Genomic DNA, 16,260 nt, shown 5'->3' with positions numbered 1-16,260 from the left:
GGGGAATGCATATAAAACCTGGGGGCGAGGGCTTTACCCCCTTCCCTCATCAGAACGCCTGTCTTGGGGACCCTCAGCCCCTGCTCCAAGACTGCAGAGCCTGAGGGTGGGGGAGTGTGGGTCCTTACCGCCCAGTGGGGGCTGTGCCCTTCTCAGTAGCTGCCAGCTTCTCCCCACCTGATAAGCTTTTAACCAGGTCGCAGTGGAGGCCATCTTGCCAACTGCGGCATGGTCTCCTGGAGGCCCAGGCCCTGCAGCGCCCTCAGACCCTCTCTTGTTGCTGAAACCAAAGTGGGTTCCCCTCCTGGTGAGTTAAATCAGACTCTCCACCAGAAGTAGTTGTCTCACAAAGTGAGGTATATTTGCAAATAGGAGACCATGTGGAATCATTTCCGAAGTCATGGCTCCCTGAACAAAGGGTAGGAGGAGCTTTTATATCTGGTGGGAATGAATATTCAAAGAGGAGAGGCGGGTATTTGCTTTCGCAGGCTCAGTAGGAAAACATGTTTCCACATACACTGCAGCTTACCGTGATAAGGCCTAAGCTCCTGCTGGAGAGATCTTAGCATTAAAAATAAGGCAAAGGTCATGGGCGTAGCTCTTGTGGTGAGGCTTGGTCTGGTTCAGGGCGGTTGGTGGTTGCACCTCCTTAACACAATAAAAAGGGAAAAAAAACAATTTGGAAAAACAGTTAAATGCTTCCAAACCCACCCTTGGGCTTCTCTGGGCAATTTGTTGGTGACATTCTCTCCTCGGCTCAGGGCCTGCCACACGGTAACTCCGGGCGCCAGGCAGAGCGGGGTGCTGAGGAGCAGCCTCAGCCACTCCTGGTCACCCGCGCGAAGCCCCGGCGCACCCTGCCCGCGGCCCCGCGGCGCCTTGGCTCCGGCCCGCCCTGCTAGGTCGCCTGGTGGCTCCCATGGCCGCGGCCCGGGAGGGGGCGCCCTGGACCATCCCGCGCCGTCCCCGCCCCGGAGCGTCCGGGTTACACGGCGCGGGGATGCGCTACGGGCGACACTCGTACGATCCCCACGCGCCGCCGGGGCTCCCGCACGTGCCTGGCAAAGGGGACCCACAGCGCGCCAGCCGCAGAGGGCGCGGGGGGACGCGGAGCAGCAGTCCGGCCCCGAGGCCGAGGGGGAGAGGGCAGCGCGGGCGGGGGGAGGCGGTGAGTCCCCGGCACGGAGGCGGCGGCGGGTGCCAGAGCCCGGCGGTGGGGGCCGCGCACGAGACTCTGGAGCACGCGAAAGGGTTAGATCCGCAAAGCCAGACAACGTTTCCAGAAAGTTTTCGACGACAGGGGGAGAGGAGGGACAGGGCCCTGAGCCTGACCCGCAGGAGCCGCTCTCTCCACCTGACCCCAGACTCCTACCCGCTCCGGAGAGCGCCACGCTCTCCCCTCGGGCGCCCCAGCCCCCCGCCCTTCTCCCACGCCTCCTCTTCTTCCTCTGCCTCGAGCCGTTGTCAGCCGGTCCCGCCTGGCGACTCCACAGGTCTCCGGCCTCTGATCGGCCTGGGACGCCTAGGTGCACTCGTCTGGGGTGGCCGCGCGGTCTCCTCACAGCCCCCCTTCCCCACACCTCGTGGCTCCTTTCATCTTTCCAGAACCTTCCGCATTCGGGCTGGCCCTCTGCTTTGGGGACACTGCCCGGCCGGGGGTAGGTCTCCACGGAGGAAGGGAGAGGCCAGGGAGGGGCGGGGCCCTGAGATCCCAGTCCTGACCCTCGTCCGACCCGCACCCCCTTGAAGAACCACCTTAGGGGCCCGGAACCCCGGGGCCGAGCAGACCACTAACGACCAGCGGATCTGACGTGGAGAGCGAGGTGTGCCCTCCCTGTCGCTGCGGGGAAACCGAAGCCTTGACCGGAGGTCTCAGTCGGGCAAAGACCCCGCCCAGCGCCGGGAGCCCAAAGACACACGCTGGGGCCGAGGGGGCCTGGCTGGCCGATGCCTCTTGGGGTGGGGTGGGGCGGGTCCAGTCTTCTCCTAGGCGGCACCCCTCCAGGGACCCCCCCCCCCCGCCCTTGGCTACCGCCCCGGGCCGCACGTGCCTTCTGAGCGGGGCGCGCGCGGTTGGGGTCTCAGCCAGAGAGGTCCCTGGCGCTGCCCGTCGGGCTTTGGGTTTCCGCCGATCTTGGGCGCCGGGCTTCCTGATACGCAGACAAGGCCCCGCATTAGCCGGTCAGCCTCACCTTCCCCCATGCGGCGTAGGTGAGAGTCGTTTCCACTGCTCCACACGCATGGCATGGCCCCCAGGCGGGCGCAGGCGTCTCGCCCCCGCATCTAGTGCGGGCAGCAAAGCCCAGAACGGCTGCTCCAGCCCTCCAGCAGCCGTGCAGGAGGGCCCAGTGCTCCCACGCCCCGAGAACTTGGCATTACTTAACTCTCCAGCTGTGCCTCTTCGTGGCTCTATTTCATTTCCCCGATGACCGAGGACTTGAACCCCTTTTCTTTGAGAACCCTGCCCCCCCCCAAAGCCCCCCACACCTCTTGGCTAGGCTGTGGGCTTTTGCAGGAAGGGCTAAAACGAAGTGATGTCCAGTACCTGGGGATTTTCCCCAGGGGGTGGTCAGGGAAGGCCCCCACTGAGGAGGTGCCATTTAGCGTGGGAGGTTGCCTCTCTAGACAGCAGGGAAAGGGTTTCAGGCCGGGGGAGGAGCCAGGAGAAAATCACCAGGTGGAATGAGTGGGCCTGGTTAGGACCAAGTATGGGCTGTGTCCCTCCGGAGTGAGAGAGGGGAATGAAGTGGCAGATGGGTCCTAGGGCAGTGTGGCCTGGAGGCCACCCCATCCACGACCCTGTTCCCCACGGAGAGACAAACGCATCCCTTGAGCCTAGTGCTGAGGTCAGGAGGGGCTTGATCCCTTGTGATCCTCAATCTTAACGGTGGCCAGGGGCAGCTCAGCCTGAGTCCTGCAGTGGCCTTGTCTCTGGCTGCCCCCAACACCCACCTCTAGGCTTGGCTCCACACGGCAAAGAAAATAAAGGGAACTTCAGAAAACTTTTGTCAAAGGATGGGATTATTTTTGGAAGGGAGGAGGGGGGAACTGAGGAGGTAGTTACAACACACCAGACCAAATCAGATGATCTCTTGGCCCCCCTGCTCCCAGAGTCTCCCAGAAACTCGACTCAGGTCTTGTCTCTGCTCCCCACTCTTTCACCTCCACTGTAGGCTGTAGCCTCTTTCCTTCCTGACAGCACCCCTGAAGCTGACACCCCCAAAGGCAGACAAACAACAACTAGCACACCTAGGGGCATCACTTGGGAGAGGCGACTCAAGTCATCCCACTCCAGCCCCATTTCAAAGATGAAGCAACTGAAACTGGTCATTTGCCCAAAGATGGCAGGGCTGGTTGGATAGTCGGTCTTTTTATTCAGGTGCCAAGCTTTCCCCAGCTGCAGAGTGTTCGTGCCATGTTCTGGAGGGTGGGGAGGGGGCGAGAAGGCACAGGAAGGGTTGGGGGAGCTCCCTGCAGCCCAGGGAGTGGAAGGACAGCAGATGTCAGAAGCAGGCCCGGGTTCATGGGGATAGGGTCTGATTGGCTCTGGCCTCCCCGCTGCCACCTCCCTGCCATCCTAGCCTCTGCGGGCTCTTTTGGCTCCGGGGGTCCCACAGAGGCCCATGCAGCCACTCCCCACCCCTGTGCTTGGCTGGCTGGTAAGATGTCATTGAGATTGGTGGCATCGGGCCGGGGAATCCCCCCTGTAATGAGGCGGTCATGAGACGCTGACTCACTGCCGGCCAGACCACCTGACTACGCAGCGGCAGGCGGAAGGGGCCCTGCCAGGGGGTTCCCCGGCCCGGCCTTGTTTACCTCTCACCCGCCGTGGGGGAGGGCAGGGACAGGGCAGGGCAGGGCGAGGGCCTGCTCAGCCGCGGGGCATGCTGGGAAGGCCGGAGCTGGGCCTCCCCAGGGGCGGAGGTCTCTCGGCTGCTTGCCAGGGCTCTATTTCCTGCCACCCCCTTTCTTCCTGAGCTCTCCATCTTTCCCCGAAAACCCACCACGGCCCCAGATGGGGCCAAATGGCGAAGGGCAAGGCGTTCCTGCCGGCGGCCTCCATCTCCGCTGCTTGTTAGGACGGGGCCTGCGACTTGGGCCCTTCCTGAAACCCGCCGCTCCTCAGAGCCACAGGGCTTGCCTTGGGCACCCCACCCCCTCACACCCGGATGCTGAAGCTCTGGGGGGCGGGAAGCCTGGCCCTAGGCCCATCCCGCTGGGGGCTGCGAGGCTCCCAGGCTGCTGAGTCACGGGCGTGGGTGCCTGTGGGCTGCTGCACCCGCTGCCCAGCACTGCCCCCTCTGTGGCTTTTGACCCTGTCTGCAGGGCAGTGGGCAGAGGGTCACTTTCCCAGGCTCACAGTGGGGGTGCAGGGAGGGGCCTGAGACGGGACCATCCTCTCTACAGGGCAGTTTGGGCAGGGGTGCCAAGGCCGGCTCTGGAGCCCTCTGGGAAGGACCAGCCACACCTATGGACAAGTCCCTGCTGTGCTCCCATGGGCGTGTCACCCTTGTACCTGACTAGCTAAATCCACTCAACTTTCTGTGGTCTTTGGGTTTCCCATCCCTTGAGGTTTTACCTGCTCTCACAAACCCCACCATGATGGAAAGGACATGACTTTGACTCAGCAGGTCTGAACTTCTACTCACAGGACCCCACCTGGGAGACCTCATAGGGTGACATACCCTTCCCACTCACCTCCTTCCCAGACCATCCCCCCCAACGACCCCCTTTCCCCAAGCCTTGCGAACAGGTCACTTTCATCACATAAAGCGGTGTTTCCTGGTTCCTAACTGGGGAGCTGTTGGTTTGCCCCCTGGGCTGCCTGTGAGTCCAGTAGGCCTGAGACTCCACAGGTCCTTGGACATCGCCTGCTGAACTGAACCCAGGCGCCCAAAGGGAGTCTCTCCGGCTGCAGTGAACACTCTGACGACTGAGGCTCCGGGAAGCCTTAGCTGGTCGTCCAGCCCGGGTGGGGTGGGGGCACTCTGAGCTCTTCCAGCACCTCTCAACAGTGTGCTCTATTCAACTGGGAGCTCCTCTGGTGCTCACGCCTGAATTGGGGGGTATGTCCCTCCACCAGTAAGGGGCTGTGGCCAGGTAACCAGGCTAGGCCATCATGGAGGATGCTAGGGGTGGTGGAGTGGGCTGCCACCTGGGAAGCTGGTTGCTTTGAATGGATGGGGGCGGGGTTCTCAAGAGTTGCGGTCGGGACAGAACCTCGGGAGCCAGTTTATTCCGGCCGGCCCTGCCTGATGAGCACCTAGGAACCTTCTGGCTTCCGGCCTCTGTCGCCCCCCTCCCTCCTGCGCTGGGTATCCCCAGGCGGCCAGCGTTCTGCTCTGCTGAGTCATGGTCAGATCCAAGCCTGGGAGGGGTCTGGGGCGGGGACCCCAGCGGGTCCCTTGCCCCAGGTGCAGAGACCAGAGTCCAGACATCTGTCGGAGTCCTTGGGCCGGCCTTTCGGGGTCCCTGGTGTACTAGGGACTGTGACGACAGTGGTCACCAATGAGGCGGCGGGGACGGAGGGGGCGGCAGGCGCGGGGCCCCAGCAGGGCGGCTCGCGCGCGGCGGCCCGGGCGGGGGGGCGGGGCCGGGAGCGCGCAGGCCCCGCTCCCAGGAGGCCGGGCGGGGCGGGGCTTCCCGCGCTCCCTACAAAAGCCGCGCCCGCGATAGCCGCTGCCGGCTGCGCTCCTGCTCCTCGACACCTGGTGATGGCGTCGCTTACGGTGAAGGCTTACCTTTTGGGCAAGGAGGACGCGGCCCGCGAGATCCGCCGCTTCAGCTTTTGCTTCAGCCCTGAGCTTGACGCAGAAGCTGAGGCCGTGGCTGGCCCCGGGCCATGCGAGCGGCTGCTGAGCCGGGTGGCCGCCCTGTTCCCCGCGCTGCGGCCCAGCGGCTTCCAGGCGCACTACCGCGGTGAGCCGGCCGGCGGCGCGGGGCGGTGACGCAGGCTGCCCGCGGGCCGGGTGGCCGCTCCTTCTTCTCGTCGGGCCTGGTGGCGCCTGCAGGGGTCTGCTGTGGCGGCTCACTGGGTGGGCGGCGGCCGGCGTGCGACCCCAGTTCGACTTCGGGTGCCAGCTTGGTGACCGGGTGTGATGACCAAGGCTGCGCTTTCGAGCTAGGCGCTGCCGGGGTCTCCGGGCGGATCTGAGGCCCCGGGGCGGGACCTGCCGTCCCTCCCCCAGCTATGATGTCGCAGATGTTGGCAAGGGCGCGCTGGGGCGTCCTCGCCGGCTCGCGGCGGGCACAGGGTGGTCAGGCGGGCACTCAGGTTACAGACGTCTTGCTCTGCCGAGTCTGGGTCTGCCGGCGCCAGGTGGGGGTTCAGATAATGCCGTGGAAGCGCCTGGAGTGGGCAGACGCGTAGGAAGGGGCGGTGGGGAGAGGACTGACGTCAGTAAACAAGCCTGGGCGTGGGGGGGACCAGGGGCGGTGCGGCCTGGCCAGGAGCGCCGGGCCGGCGGGCAGGGGAGGTCAGGGACACATCACAGAAGCCCAGACCTGGCCAAGTCCAGGCGTTATTCCATTGGCAGCGGTCAGAAGGACAGGATCAAAATGTTTTTCAGAAGTGTTGGTGTAGGGACAGAAGCCCAGGAACGAGCTGAGTTTCTTGCTGTACTGGTGTAACTGGTGGCTGCTGGGGTGGAGTTGGGAGGTTTTTGTGGCTGGGAGGGAGGCGGGCGGCCCCTGGAGGGGCAGTGCTGGGACCTCCCTCAGGACTGCTGCCAGCTGGCTAGGCCAGCTCCTGGTTTGTTTTGGTAATGATTTTATTGAGCTATAATTTATATACCATACAATTCACCCATTTAGAGTGTACAATTTTTAGCATATTCACAGATTTGTGCAACTGTCATCGTAATTTCAGAACCTTTTCATCACTTTTTAAAGGAACTTGTACTTTTAAAGGAACTGTTAGCTCTCTTCCCATTCCCATTCTCTCACCCCCCAGTGCCAAGTAACCACAAATCTACTCTTTTTCTCTATGGATTTTCCTATTCTGGACATTTCATATAAATATATAAATGGAATATAATTTATATGCATTATATAATCATACAATATTTAGTTTTTCCTAACTGGTTTCTGCACTTAGCATGTTTTCAGGGTTCACTTACGTTGTAGCGTGTGTCAGTACTTTATGTCTCTTTGTGGCTGAATAATACCCCATTTTATGGACAGACCACGTTTTGTTTATCCATTTCTCAGCTGATGGATGTTTAGGTTGTTTCTACATTTTGACACTGCCCTGTTTTTTTTTGTTTTTTTGTGAGGAAGATCAGCCCTGAGCTAACATCCATGCCAATCCTCCTCTTTTTGCTGAGGAAGACTGGCTCTGAGCTAATATGTGTGCCCATCTTCCTCCACTTTATGTGGGACGCCGCCACAGCATGGCCTGACAAGTGGTGCGTCTGTCTGCGCCCGGGATCTGACCTCAGGCTGCCAGCAGCAGAGCGAGCGCACTTAACTGCTACGCCACAGGGCCGGCCCTCCACTGCCCTGTTCTTATGGTGGATGTTGTGGCTGGTGGCCCTCAGACCTGGCCCAGCCTGCAGATGCATGTGGTGCTTTACAGCCCTCTGAGCCAGCATCTAGAGGTTGGAGACTACGTACCAATACATAACGTTAGCTTTGCTGGGGGAGACAGCAGGCAGATGTACTCATCTACTTTACTCTCCTAAACCACAAGAGGCCCAAGGCTTTTGGAGGAGCTGGGCCCCCCCGGAGCAGATCACAGGTAGAGACCTCCCACAGTGGAAGATGGGCTGGGGCCTTGCTGGCTGTAGACTGAGGCAGCACCTTCTGAAGGGGCAGATGACAGGCTGCTGCTGCCACTGCACGCACACACTCTGCCTCCTAAGCGCCCAGGGCTCAGCTGAAGTACTTACCTTCCAGGCAGTGGCAGAGTGAATGGGCAGTCTGGTTTCAGCCTGCTTCCCTCTGGCTCAGACAGGTGGGCTTCAGTGTAGAGCCCTGCAAGTGCCCCTTTAGCGCTGGCCTCAGCCCTTTTCGGCACTGGTGTCCAGCTGAGAACCCCTGGGTGCTCAAGTGCTGTCTTTTAAACAATCTAGATGAGGACGGGGACTTGGTTGCGTTTTCCAGTGACGAGGAACTGATGATGGCCATGTCATATGTGAAGGATGACATCTTCCGTATTTACATTAAAGGTAAGGGGCTGCTGTGGGGTGCTGCCTGAAGCCAGGTGCTCCCTACTGAGTAAACTAGCTTGAGATTATGGAGAAATTCCCCCAAAGAAGTGGTGAGGAACCTGCGGCTGTTTAAGACAGGGACCTAATCATTGCTATGCTTGGCCTGAGAAAGGAGTCCATGTCCACCATGTGGTGGGATTGGATGGTCTCTGGGTTCAATCCTCTCTTTTTTTTTTTTTGTTGAGGAAGATTGGCCTTGGGCTAACGTCCGTGCCCATCTTCCTCTACTTTATATGGGACGCCGCCACAGCATGGCTCGACAAGCGGTGCGTCGGTGCGCGCCCAGGACCCGAATCTGAGAAGCCTCGGGCTGCTGCAGGGAGCGTGCGCACACTTAACCGCTCTGCCACCGGGCTGGCCCCTCTGGGTTCATTCTTGATTGTGCCCAGACCAAGCACCACGGGCTGGGGGCAACTTTGGGAGTTCTGTGGCGTTTATTTTAGTGAGGGGCAAGGCCAAAGTGGTGCAGACCCAGCTCTTTGCTGCTTCTCTTCTGCCTGGGCCTCATGTGTCTGGGTAACAGGACGGGGGCTTGGGAACTTCCTGGCAGATTCTCAGGTAGCTTTCTTGCCACTTGAGCAACTGAATTCTGTGTGGACTTGGTGTCTGGAGAGCGGGGCCGGAGGCCCGCTGACAGCCCCGCAGTCGTGACAAGTGGGAGACTTCGTGGGACCCCACCTCACATCTCTCTGCTCTCCCTGCAGAGAAGAAGGAGTGCCGGCGGGACCATCGTCCACCATGTGCTCAGGAGGCACCCCGCAACATGGTGCACCCCAACGTCATCTGTGATGGTTGCAATGGGCCAGTGGTGGGGACCCGCTACAAGTGCAGCGTCTGCCCCGACTACGACCTGTGTGCCAGCTGTGAGGGGAAGGGCCTGCACAGGGAGCACAGCAAGCTTGCCTTCCCCAGCCCTTTCGGGCACCTCTCTGAGGTGAGCAGGGCCTCCCTGCGGGCCTAGGACGGCTGCGTGGTGGCTGAGAGGTGGAAGGAGCCCCCTGACCTGGCAGCACCCTGCCCCTCTGCTTGCTCCTCCCCAGGGCTTCTCTCACAGCCGCTGGCTCCGCAAGCTGAGGCACGGGCACTTTGGGTGGCCTGGCTGGGAGATGGGCCCACCAGGGAACTGGAGCCCCCGTCCCCCTCGAGCTGGGGATGCCCGCCCCAGCCCCGCTGCGGAATCAGGTAAGGCTTGCATCTCCTGGCTTCTGAAGGGTGAGATGGAAGGGCTGACAGAGTTGGCCTTCCCCGTGTCCTGAATTCCTGCTGTGCTCGTGGCTGGGCTGGGCACTTCACGGCCATTCATGGCATTTAATTCTCATGAAATCCTGCAAAGTGTGGACCATTATCTTCCTGAGGCACCTAAGTGCCCAAGGCCACTAATTCACCTGCACTAAACCTAGACTCAGTCCAGGCCTGGCTCAGCTGCCCTGTTCCCGCCTCGCCATGCTGCCCTTCTGAGGCGCCCTCATGTACAGCAGGGAGGCCCTTCCAGCACCTCCATCTCAGTAATGTGCTCCTTTCTCTTTTGTGTTAGTAGTCAGGAAAGTCAGAGCCAAACTTGTCAAGTCTTTTTGAACATAGTCATAAAGTTAAAAACTTCCACAGAGCTTGCATTCTAGATTTTTGGATTCTGGTTTTATTTTGATTTTATTAATCTTACTGTGTCCTTTGATTCAGCTCATCCTTTGGGACAAAGGTGGGGATATTTGTTTGATTTTGAGTAAATAACATACTTAGGATGTGGCCAGTATTTTATACTGTGTACTGGGTCCCCTGATGGGCTTCCAATCACCAGGATCACAGACAAAGGGGGAGCAGTTCTGAAGGAGGAAGGAGCCCGGGGAGTGGCTGGATGGGAGTGGGAGAGGAAGGCACTGCGAGTGTAGGCAGCCAGGACAGGGCTCGGATGGAGGGGCCTGAGGCGAAGGTGACAGGACTGACATGGGTATCTGAGGCCTTGAGAAATACGCTTTGAATTAAATATATCTTTGTTTTTTTAAAATGAAAGCCTCTGGCCCGCCGGAGGATCCCAGTGTGAATTTCCTCAAGAACGTAGGGGAGAGTGTGGCAGCCGCCCTCAGCCCTCTGGGTAAGTGGCTGCCCTGCCTGTCCTTTGGTGTCAGCGGGGCGTGTTAGTAACTTTGGCGTATGGGTGGCCATTGGTGGCTCTCTCTGGGACGCTATGGAGGATTGGTACTGCTGGGCCTTGAGACTGTAAGGATTTGTTGTCTCACATCAACCTTTGCCAGGTGCTACACCACAGGCCATTCAAGGTTGAATTCCCTGGGCCAGCCCCGTGGCTTAGCGGTTAAGTGCTCGCAGTCCGCTACTGGCGGCCCGGGTTCTGATCCCGGGTGCGCACCGATGTACCACTTCTCCGGCCATGCTGAGGCCGCGTCCCACATACAGCAACTAGAAGTATGTGCAACTATGACATACAACTGCTGGTGCTTTGGGGAAAAAAAGGAGAATTAGCAATGGATGTTAGCTCAGAGCCGGTCCTCCTCAACAAAAAAAAAAAGAGGAGGATTAGCACGGATGTTAGCTCAGGGCTGATCTTCCTCACAAAAAAAAAACAAAACAAAAACAAACAAACAAGGTTGAATTCCCTGACAAATTATCGTGCTTTTTCCACATGGAGTGAAGTGGAATCTGCCAACATTTGGTTGGGATAATCCCCCAACAGGGAGGGTGACCAGGCTCAGTTGCAAGGCTGGCCTGTCCACTTCTGCCTGTCTGTCCTTTGAGGGAAGAAGAGTCTGCATTTTCCCCTAATGTGAGCCTCGGGGTTTACTCAAGGACTTGGGTGAGTAGCTGGTTGAGAGGCCATTTTTCTTTTCCTCCCTTCTTTTGCAACCCCCAACCTTTCCGGGTGCTTCCTGAGTGCTGGGCTTGTGCCACTGCTAGGGAGCAGGGAGTGGTGGAGGAAGGTGCTGTGTGTGACACCAGGTTCCCAGTAGGCCTCTGGGTGGGTGAACCGCAGCATGCACCCCCACAGTGGTGTGACCTGGCCCAAAGTGTGAGCTCTGAGGCTTTAGCAAGTGCCCACCATGTCTGCTAGTCTGGATGGGGTGCTGCAGGGTTAGGCCCTGTGGCAGTGAGAATCAGCTAGTGAACGTGACTTGTGGTTTAAGGCTACGATGGATCCGTGATCTCAAACTAGAAGAGAGCTCAGCTTTGTGACTGCCGTGGCAGGAAGTGTCCACCCAGTGTGTCCAACGTGTGAAAAAATGCTGATAGGAGGGTGCCCAAACCCCACCTGCCACCCACCCTGTGGCTTACAGGGCATGACCCCCATCGCCTGCGACCTGAGACCGTTTCTCCTCAACGCTCATTCTGCCCCAGGACGCAGCTTTGAAGCAGCAGTGACATCTGGGCATTGCTGCTACATGAAATAGCTCAGATCACACACGGTTTCTGTTCTGGAGTTAAAGGCTCTTTAGAGAATGAGAAAAAAGAATTGATATTCTTAATGCTTTCCAAGGAGGATAAAGCAGTGGGACAGTGATCAGATTATAATCGAGAGATAAGCTGTGCCTAAGCTTATAAGTGTAGGAACTTTACAACTATGTGGAGTCCCAGGTCCCACCTTCCTGAATCTCGTAAGTTGGTCTTGGGTAGGGCCTAAGATCTGTGTGTTTTGAAGGCTTTCCAGGTGACTCTGGGTCACACTCGTCCATCCTGAGACCCATCTGAGCTTGTGGAATGTTTCAGAACTTGACCTGGATTCCCCACTCAGGACGCATGGGAATAATTTTGGAAGTGCTCAGAGGTCTTTTGGGATAAGGATAAAGGCCTTTTCAGATCTTTCAAAGTGGGTGGAGTTGCTTTCTTCCAACTAGGGAGGAACTCGGAGCTCTACGAAACAAGGGAAGTCTCAGTAAAATATGTCTGAGTAGTTTCAGTGCAGGAGAGCCATTCAAGGAGCTATTAAACTGCTGTTGGAGTGATGGGTATTTTCCTTTCTTATGAGGAACTGACAGCCAGGATGATTCACATTGCTGACTGCCTAGAAGGGGCTGTTCCCAGAGCAGAGCCCTCTGGCAGTCTGGGAGAGTAAGTCAGTGACCTGAACGGAAAATCCAAGGCCTTGTTTTGGTAAGAGCTGTGAGAGCCAGCTGAGCCGGTGCACCAGGGAGGAGGCTCATGACTGTTCCTGGCTAGGTTGTAGTCACTGACGTCTGGGATGTATACAGCAGGGCCTTTCCTGGTCTTCGAGAAACACCCCCCCACAAAGGCTCGGGGGCATCTGGGCACAGGCTGTCATAGTTTTGTGAGCCCTGAAGTCTTGGGTTCATCATTGGGTTGGGGAAACCCTTGCTCTACAATCTCTGATCCACCTACAGAAGAATCACGTGATTCACCTGTTTTAAAAAAGTAAGAAAGTCATGGATGTTCAGTGTACTATTCTTCCAACTGTTCTATTTGCTTGAACCTTCCATAATGAAAAGTTGGGGGGAAATAGAAGGAGAAAAACAATTTAAACATTGCAGATGGGGGTACTGATAGTTAAGCCTGCTTTTATCTCTGCTCATAAAGAGAGTTTAAAAAGTATAAAGCTACATGGCCAAAAAAAAAGGGAAAAAAGTAATAGAGGACAAGATAAAACGATGTCATCCAACTTTGGAAGATGGGAAATGGGTGGAAGGTGGGAACCAGCAGTGGAGGCATCAGAAACCCATGCGCGTTTGCAGGGACTCTGCTGAGATGCGAGACTAGCTGTTCAGGGACCACGGGAGGCCAGCAAACAAGGGAGAAGTTGAAGACCCCTATTAAGGATCACGTAGACACTTCAGGGCCCCATTTAGCCAGATGACGGCCCTTGCCAACGCTTGCAGAAGACCTGATGTTTAATTCCTGCAGTACTTGATCCAGGGAGGCTTCAGCCATAGGGACACCAGGGACACAAGGCAGGGTGAGGCACCAGCCTGAAATGGACATCATTCTTGAATGAGCAGTGGGTCCACCAGGAGCTGAGGAGTCCCTGCTCAGGAGAAGCTGAATGCGCCAGAGAAGCATCCTATGGCTCTGCCATCTAGGATCCAGTGCCTGCCGGGCACCCACTCACCCTGCAGATGGAAGCTAGTGGCGGCCCTGGACCCACGCAGAGTGCTTCCTGTGGCCTTTTCTTCATGCCTCCCTAGGATCAGACAGCCAGGGGTCACCAACCATTTGGAAAAACCTCTGTACATGGGAGAGAGGAAACTTGGGGAAGGACTTAATGGGGAAGAGAATGTTAGCATCCTCAGTGAGATACAAAAAAGTATTTGTATCCATGAAAAAGGAACAGGATACCATAAAAATAACAAAAGGGAACATAACAAGAACATTCTTGGAAATTAAAAAAATAATAACAGAAAAAAGAAAACTTCAAAAGAAGCCTTAGGTTTTAAGATCATCTCAAGGAAGTATTCCAGGAACAAAAAAATTAGAGGCAGGAGGAGAGAAAAGATGAGAAAATTCAAGGATTAATCCTGGAGGCCCCATGTAGGATGAATAGAAATTCCAAAAAGAGAGCAGAGAAAACCTAAGGGAGGAAGTGAACAAAGACTACAAGACAGTTTCTTGGCCCTGAGGATATTAAGTTGTGGGTTGCAAGGAACTCGTTGGACAGTGACTGAAAATGACCCCCCACCAAGCTTGTTGCTGTCAAGTGTCAGAACCTTTGGGGTAAAGAGAGGCTCCTCCCCTCCCCAGGTTACCAGAAAGTCTGGGCAAAGACAGCGAGTACAGCACTGGGAGCCAGGAGACAGTGCACAACCAATGATTTCCAAAGTCTGAGCTAGAATGGTTTTTCAACCTAGAATTCTATACTCAGCTAAGATGATCAAGTGTGAGGGCAGAACAAAGTTGTTTGCGGGTCTTCATCATCTTACCTGGGCTTGAGCCCTCTCTCCGGCTAACATGAGGAAATAAGCCCAGAGTGACGAAAGAGGTGCTCAACAAGAGGACCCAGCACAGGAGGGAGAGCACGGGCATCGCCAGGAGGGAAGGAAAGGCAGTCATGGGCAGAGAGCTGCCCAGAGAGCTGCCGATCCAGGTGGAGACAGAGGCTGGCAGCAAAAGGCCAGTCTCTAGGGACAAACCAGAACTGAGAGGTACTGTACGCTGAGCCCCTGTAGAAATGTGAGAGAAGCTGTTGGAGAACAGGGCAAGTTAGCAATGAGAAAAGAGGGTGTCACTAATGCTGCAAAACCCCAACTCCCAGGAAATAACCAAGTCGCTACTCGGCCCACAATGTTTCTGTAGTGGTACTAACATAGACATAAGATGTTGTTTTCACCACACGTTGAGTTTTTGAAAGGATATGGGAAGGGGAGGTGAGTGTTGATCTTCTAGAGTAAGAAATAAAGAGAACATAAACAATCAAGGAGAGCAGCATGGGTTGAGAGTGGTCTCTGAGGGGTGCGCTGGGCTGTGTGCTGGGGTAGACGGCGTCTTCACTATAGCCGTTGGACTGTTTGACTCTAAGCTGTGGTCATGTAGTCCTTTGATAAATTAAAATTAATTAAAAACACAGCGCTGGTGATTGTGCCTTCCCTCCCCCTTGGTGAACATGTGCCTAGAGTGTGAGAGACTGGAGGTGGACACGCTGGGCCCGTGCTTCCAGCCTCGTGGGCCTCACTGGGCCTCACACAAAGCTTGCACAGGCCGTCCGCCTGCCTGAGCAGAATTCCAGTGTTTAAATGGGTGTGTTTTTCACACCACTAGCCCCCAGCATGCAAGCATGGTGCTTCATGTGGTCCAGTGCCAGAGTGGGGTGTTCTGGCCACACGTGGGATTGGCTCCCATCCTGTTGCTAGGGCCTGGCCCTGCCCGCCGCGCAGCCGCTGTCCTACATAGTTGGGAAAGAACAAGGTCTCTTGATGGAGTTTCTGGCTCCGAAGCTGACCTGGGGTGTTTGCCGAGATTACTGTTTTACTAAGTTGGAGGAAGAGAAAGGTCCAGTGAGGTGAACACGTCAGCAGAGTTTTTGTAGAAACCAAGAAGATTTGGGGCCAGGATATGGGGAGCAGCACTTCAGCCCTTGGGACCCTGCAGATCACAGATGGCCATCTGTTTGCCTTCTGGCTGCCGGGTTGGCAGCCTGGCCCCGTCCCGCCCCAACTCTGTGCCTCTGGATTCTATAGTGGATGCCAAGGTCTGCATCCACACTGAGTGCCGTCCTCCGGACCCCTCACACACTCGTGGGGACTGAACGTGCAAGAGCTTTGTAAGCACACAGTCCCGCACACGCTGCATCTCACCTGCCAGTCAGCCCTCTGAAGGACTTACAGATTTTTGTTTCCTCCTTGGCCTCTAGGCATCGAAGTTGATATTGATGTGGAACACGGCGGGAAGAGAAGCCGCCTGACCCCCATCTCCGCAGGCAGCTCCAGCCCCAAAGAGAAGTGCAGCTCTCAGCCGAGCAGCTGCTCGTCTGGCCCTCACAAACCGGAGGGGGACGCAGAAGGCACAGCGCAGTCCCTGGCAGAGCAGATGAACAAGATAGTCCTGGAATCCAGGGGGCAGCCTGAGGCAAGCATCTTCCTGCCTATCCCCTGGGGCTGCAGCCACCCGGCACTTCTCCCAGTACCCCAGCCACAGCCCCTCCCCAGCACTTACACAGCCGGTGAGACCCTGTTTCTGCCGCGGAGTTAACTCTGTGGCATTTAAGTTATTCTGTGAACCTTCTGCGAGAACTTTGTAAAGAAAAATGCCTGTAACTCCTTGCCAGTCCTCCACACCCCAACTTGCCCAGGAATTGAGGCTGTGGTGAGGGGGCCGCTGCACACATTCCTAGTGTGCTCATGGCCGGGGTTCTGTTCCAGGAACAGATGGAGTCTGATAACTGTTCAGCAGGAGATGATGACTGGACTCATTTGTCTTCCAAAGAAGTGGACCCGTCGACAGGTGAACTCCAGTCTCTACAGATGCCCGAATCTGAAGGGCCAAGCTCTCTCGACCCTTCCCAGGAGGGACCCACAGGGCTGAAGGAAGCTGCATTGTACCCACATCTTCCACCAGGCAAGTGATTTCAAGCCATTTTGTATTTCTTTTTTGTTCAGAG

General features: G+C 56.8%; 1 protein-coding gene across 2 annotated transcripts in view; it reads left to right on the top strand.

Annotated features, from left to right (window-relative positions):
* The first annotated feature begins 5,675 nt into the window (after positions 1–5,675).
* Positions 5,676–16,260, top strand: part of SQSTM1 (sequestosome 1) — a 13,832-nt gene continuing 3,247 nt past the window's right edge. Inside the window, exons 1-7 of one of the 2 annotated variants that reach the window (XM_087429200.1) lie at positions 5,676–5,919; positions 8,073–8,168; positions 8,915–9,144; positions 9,251–9,392; positions 10,219–10,299; positions 15,514–15,728; positions 16,022–16,217. In XM_087429200.1, coding sequence (XP_087285326.1) covers positions 5,715–5,919; positions 8,073–8,168; positions 8,915–9,144; positions 9,251–9,392; positions 10,219–10,299; positions 15,514–15,728; positions 16,022–16,217 — 1,165 coding nt within the window. In that variant the 5' untranslated portion in view covers positions 5,676–5,714. The remainder of the gene's footprint in view (positions 5,920–8,072; positions 8,169–8,914; positions 9,145–9,250; positions 9,393–10,218; positions 10,300–15,513; positions 15,729–16,021; positions 16,218–16,260) is intronic. The other variant, XM_004428428.3, reaches the window with a different exon arrangement.

This window comes from Ceratotherium simum, chromosome 4 (assembly GCF_057802395.1).
Source record: "Ceratotherium simum simum isolate JZ-2026a chromosome 4, ASM5780239v1, whole genome shotgun sequence".
In the NCBI taxonomy this organism is placed as follows: domain Eukaryota; kingdom Metazoa; phylum Chordata; class Mammalia; order Perissodactyla; family Rhinocerotidae; genus Ceratotherium; species Ceratotherium simum.
Note: the sequence above shows the minus strand (reverse complement) of the source record. Positions and strands in the feature narration are given on the sequence as shown.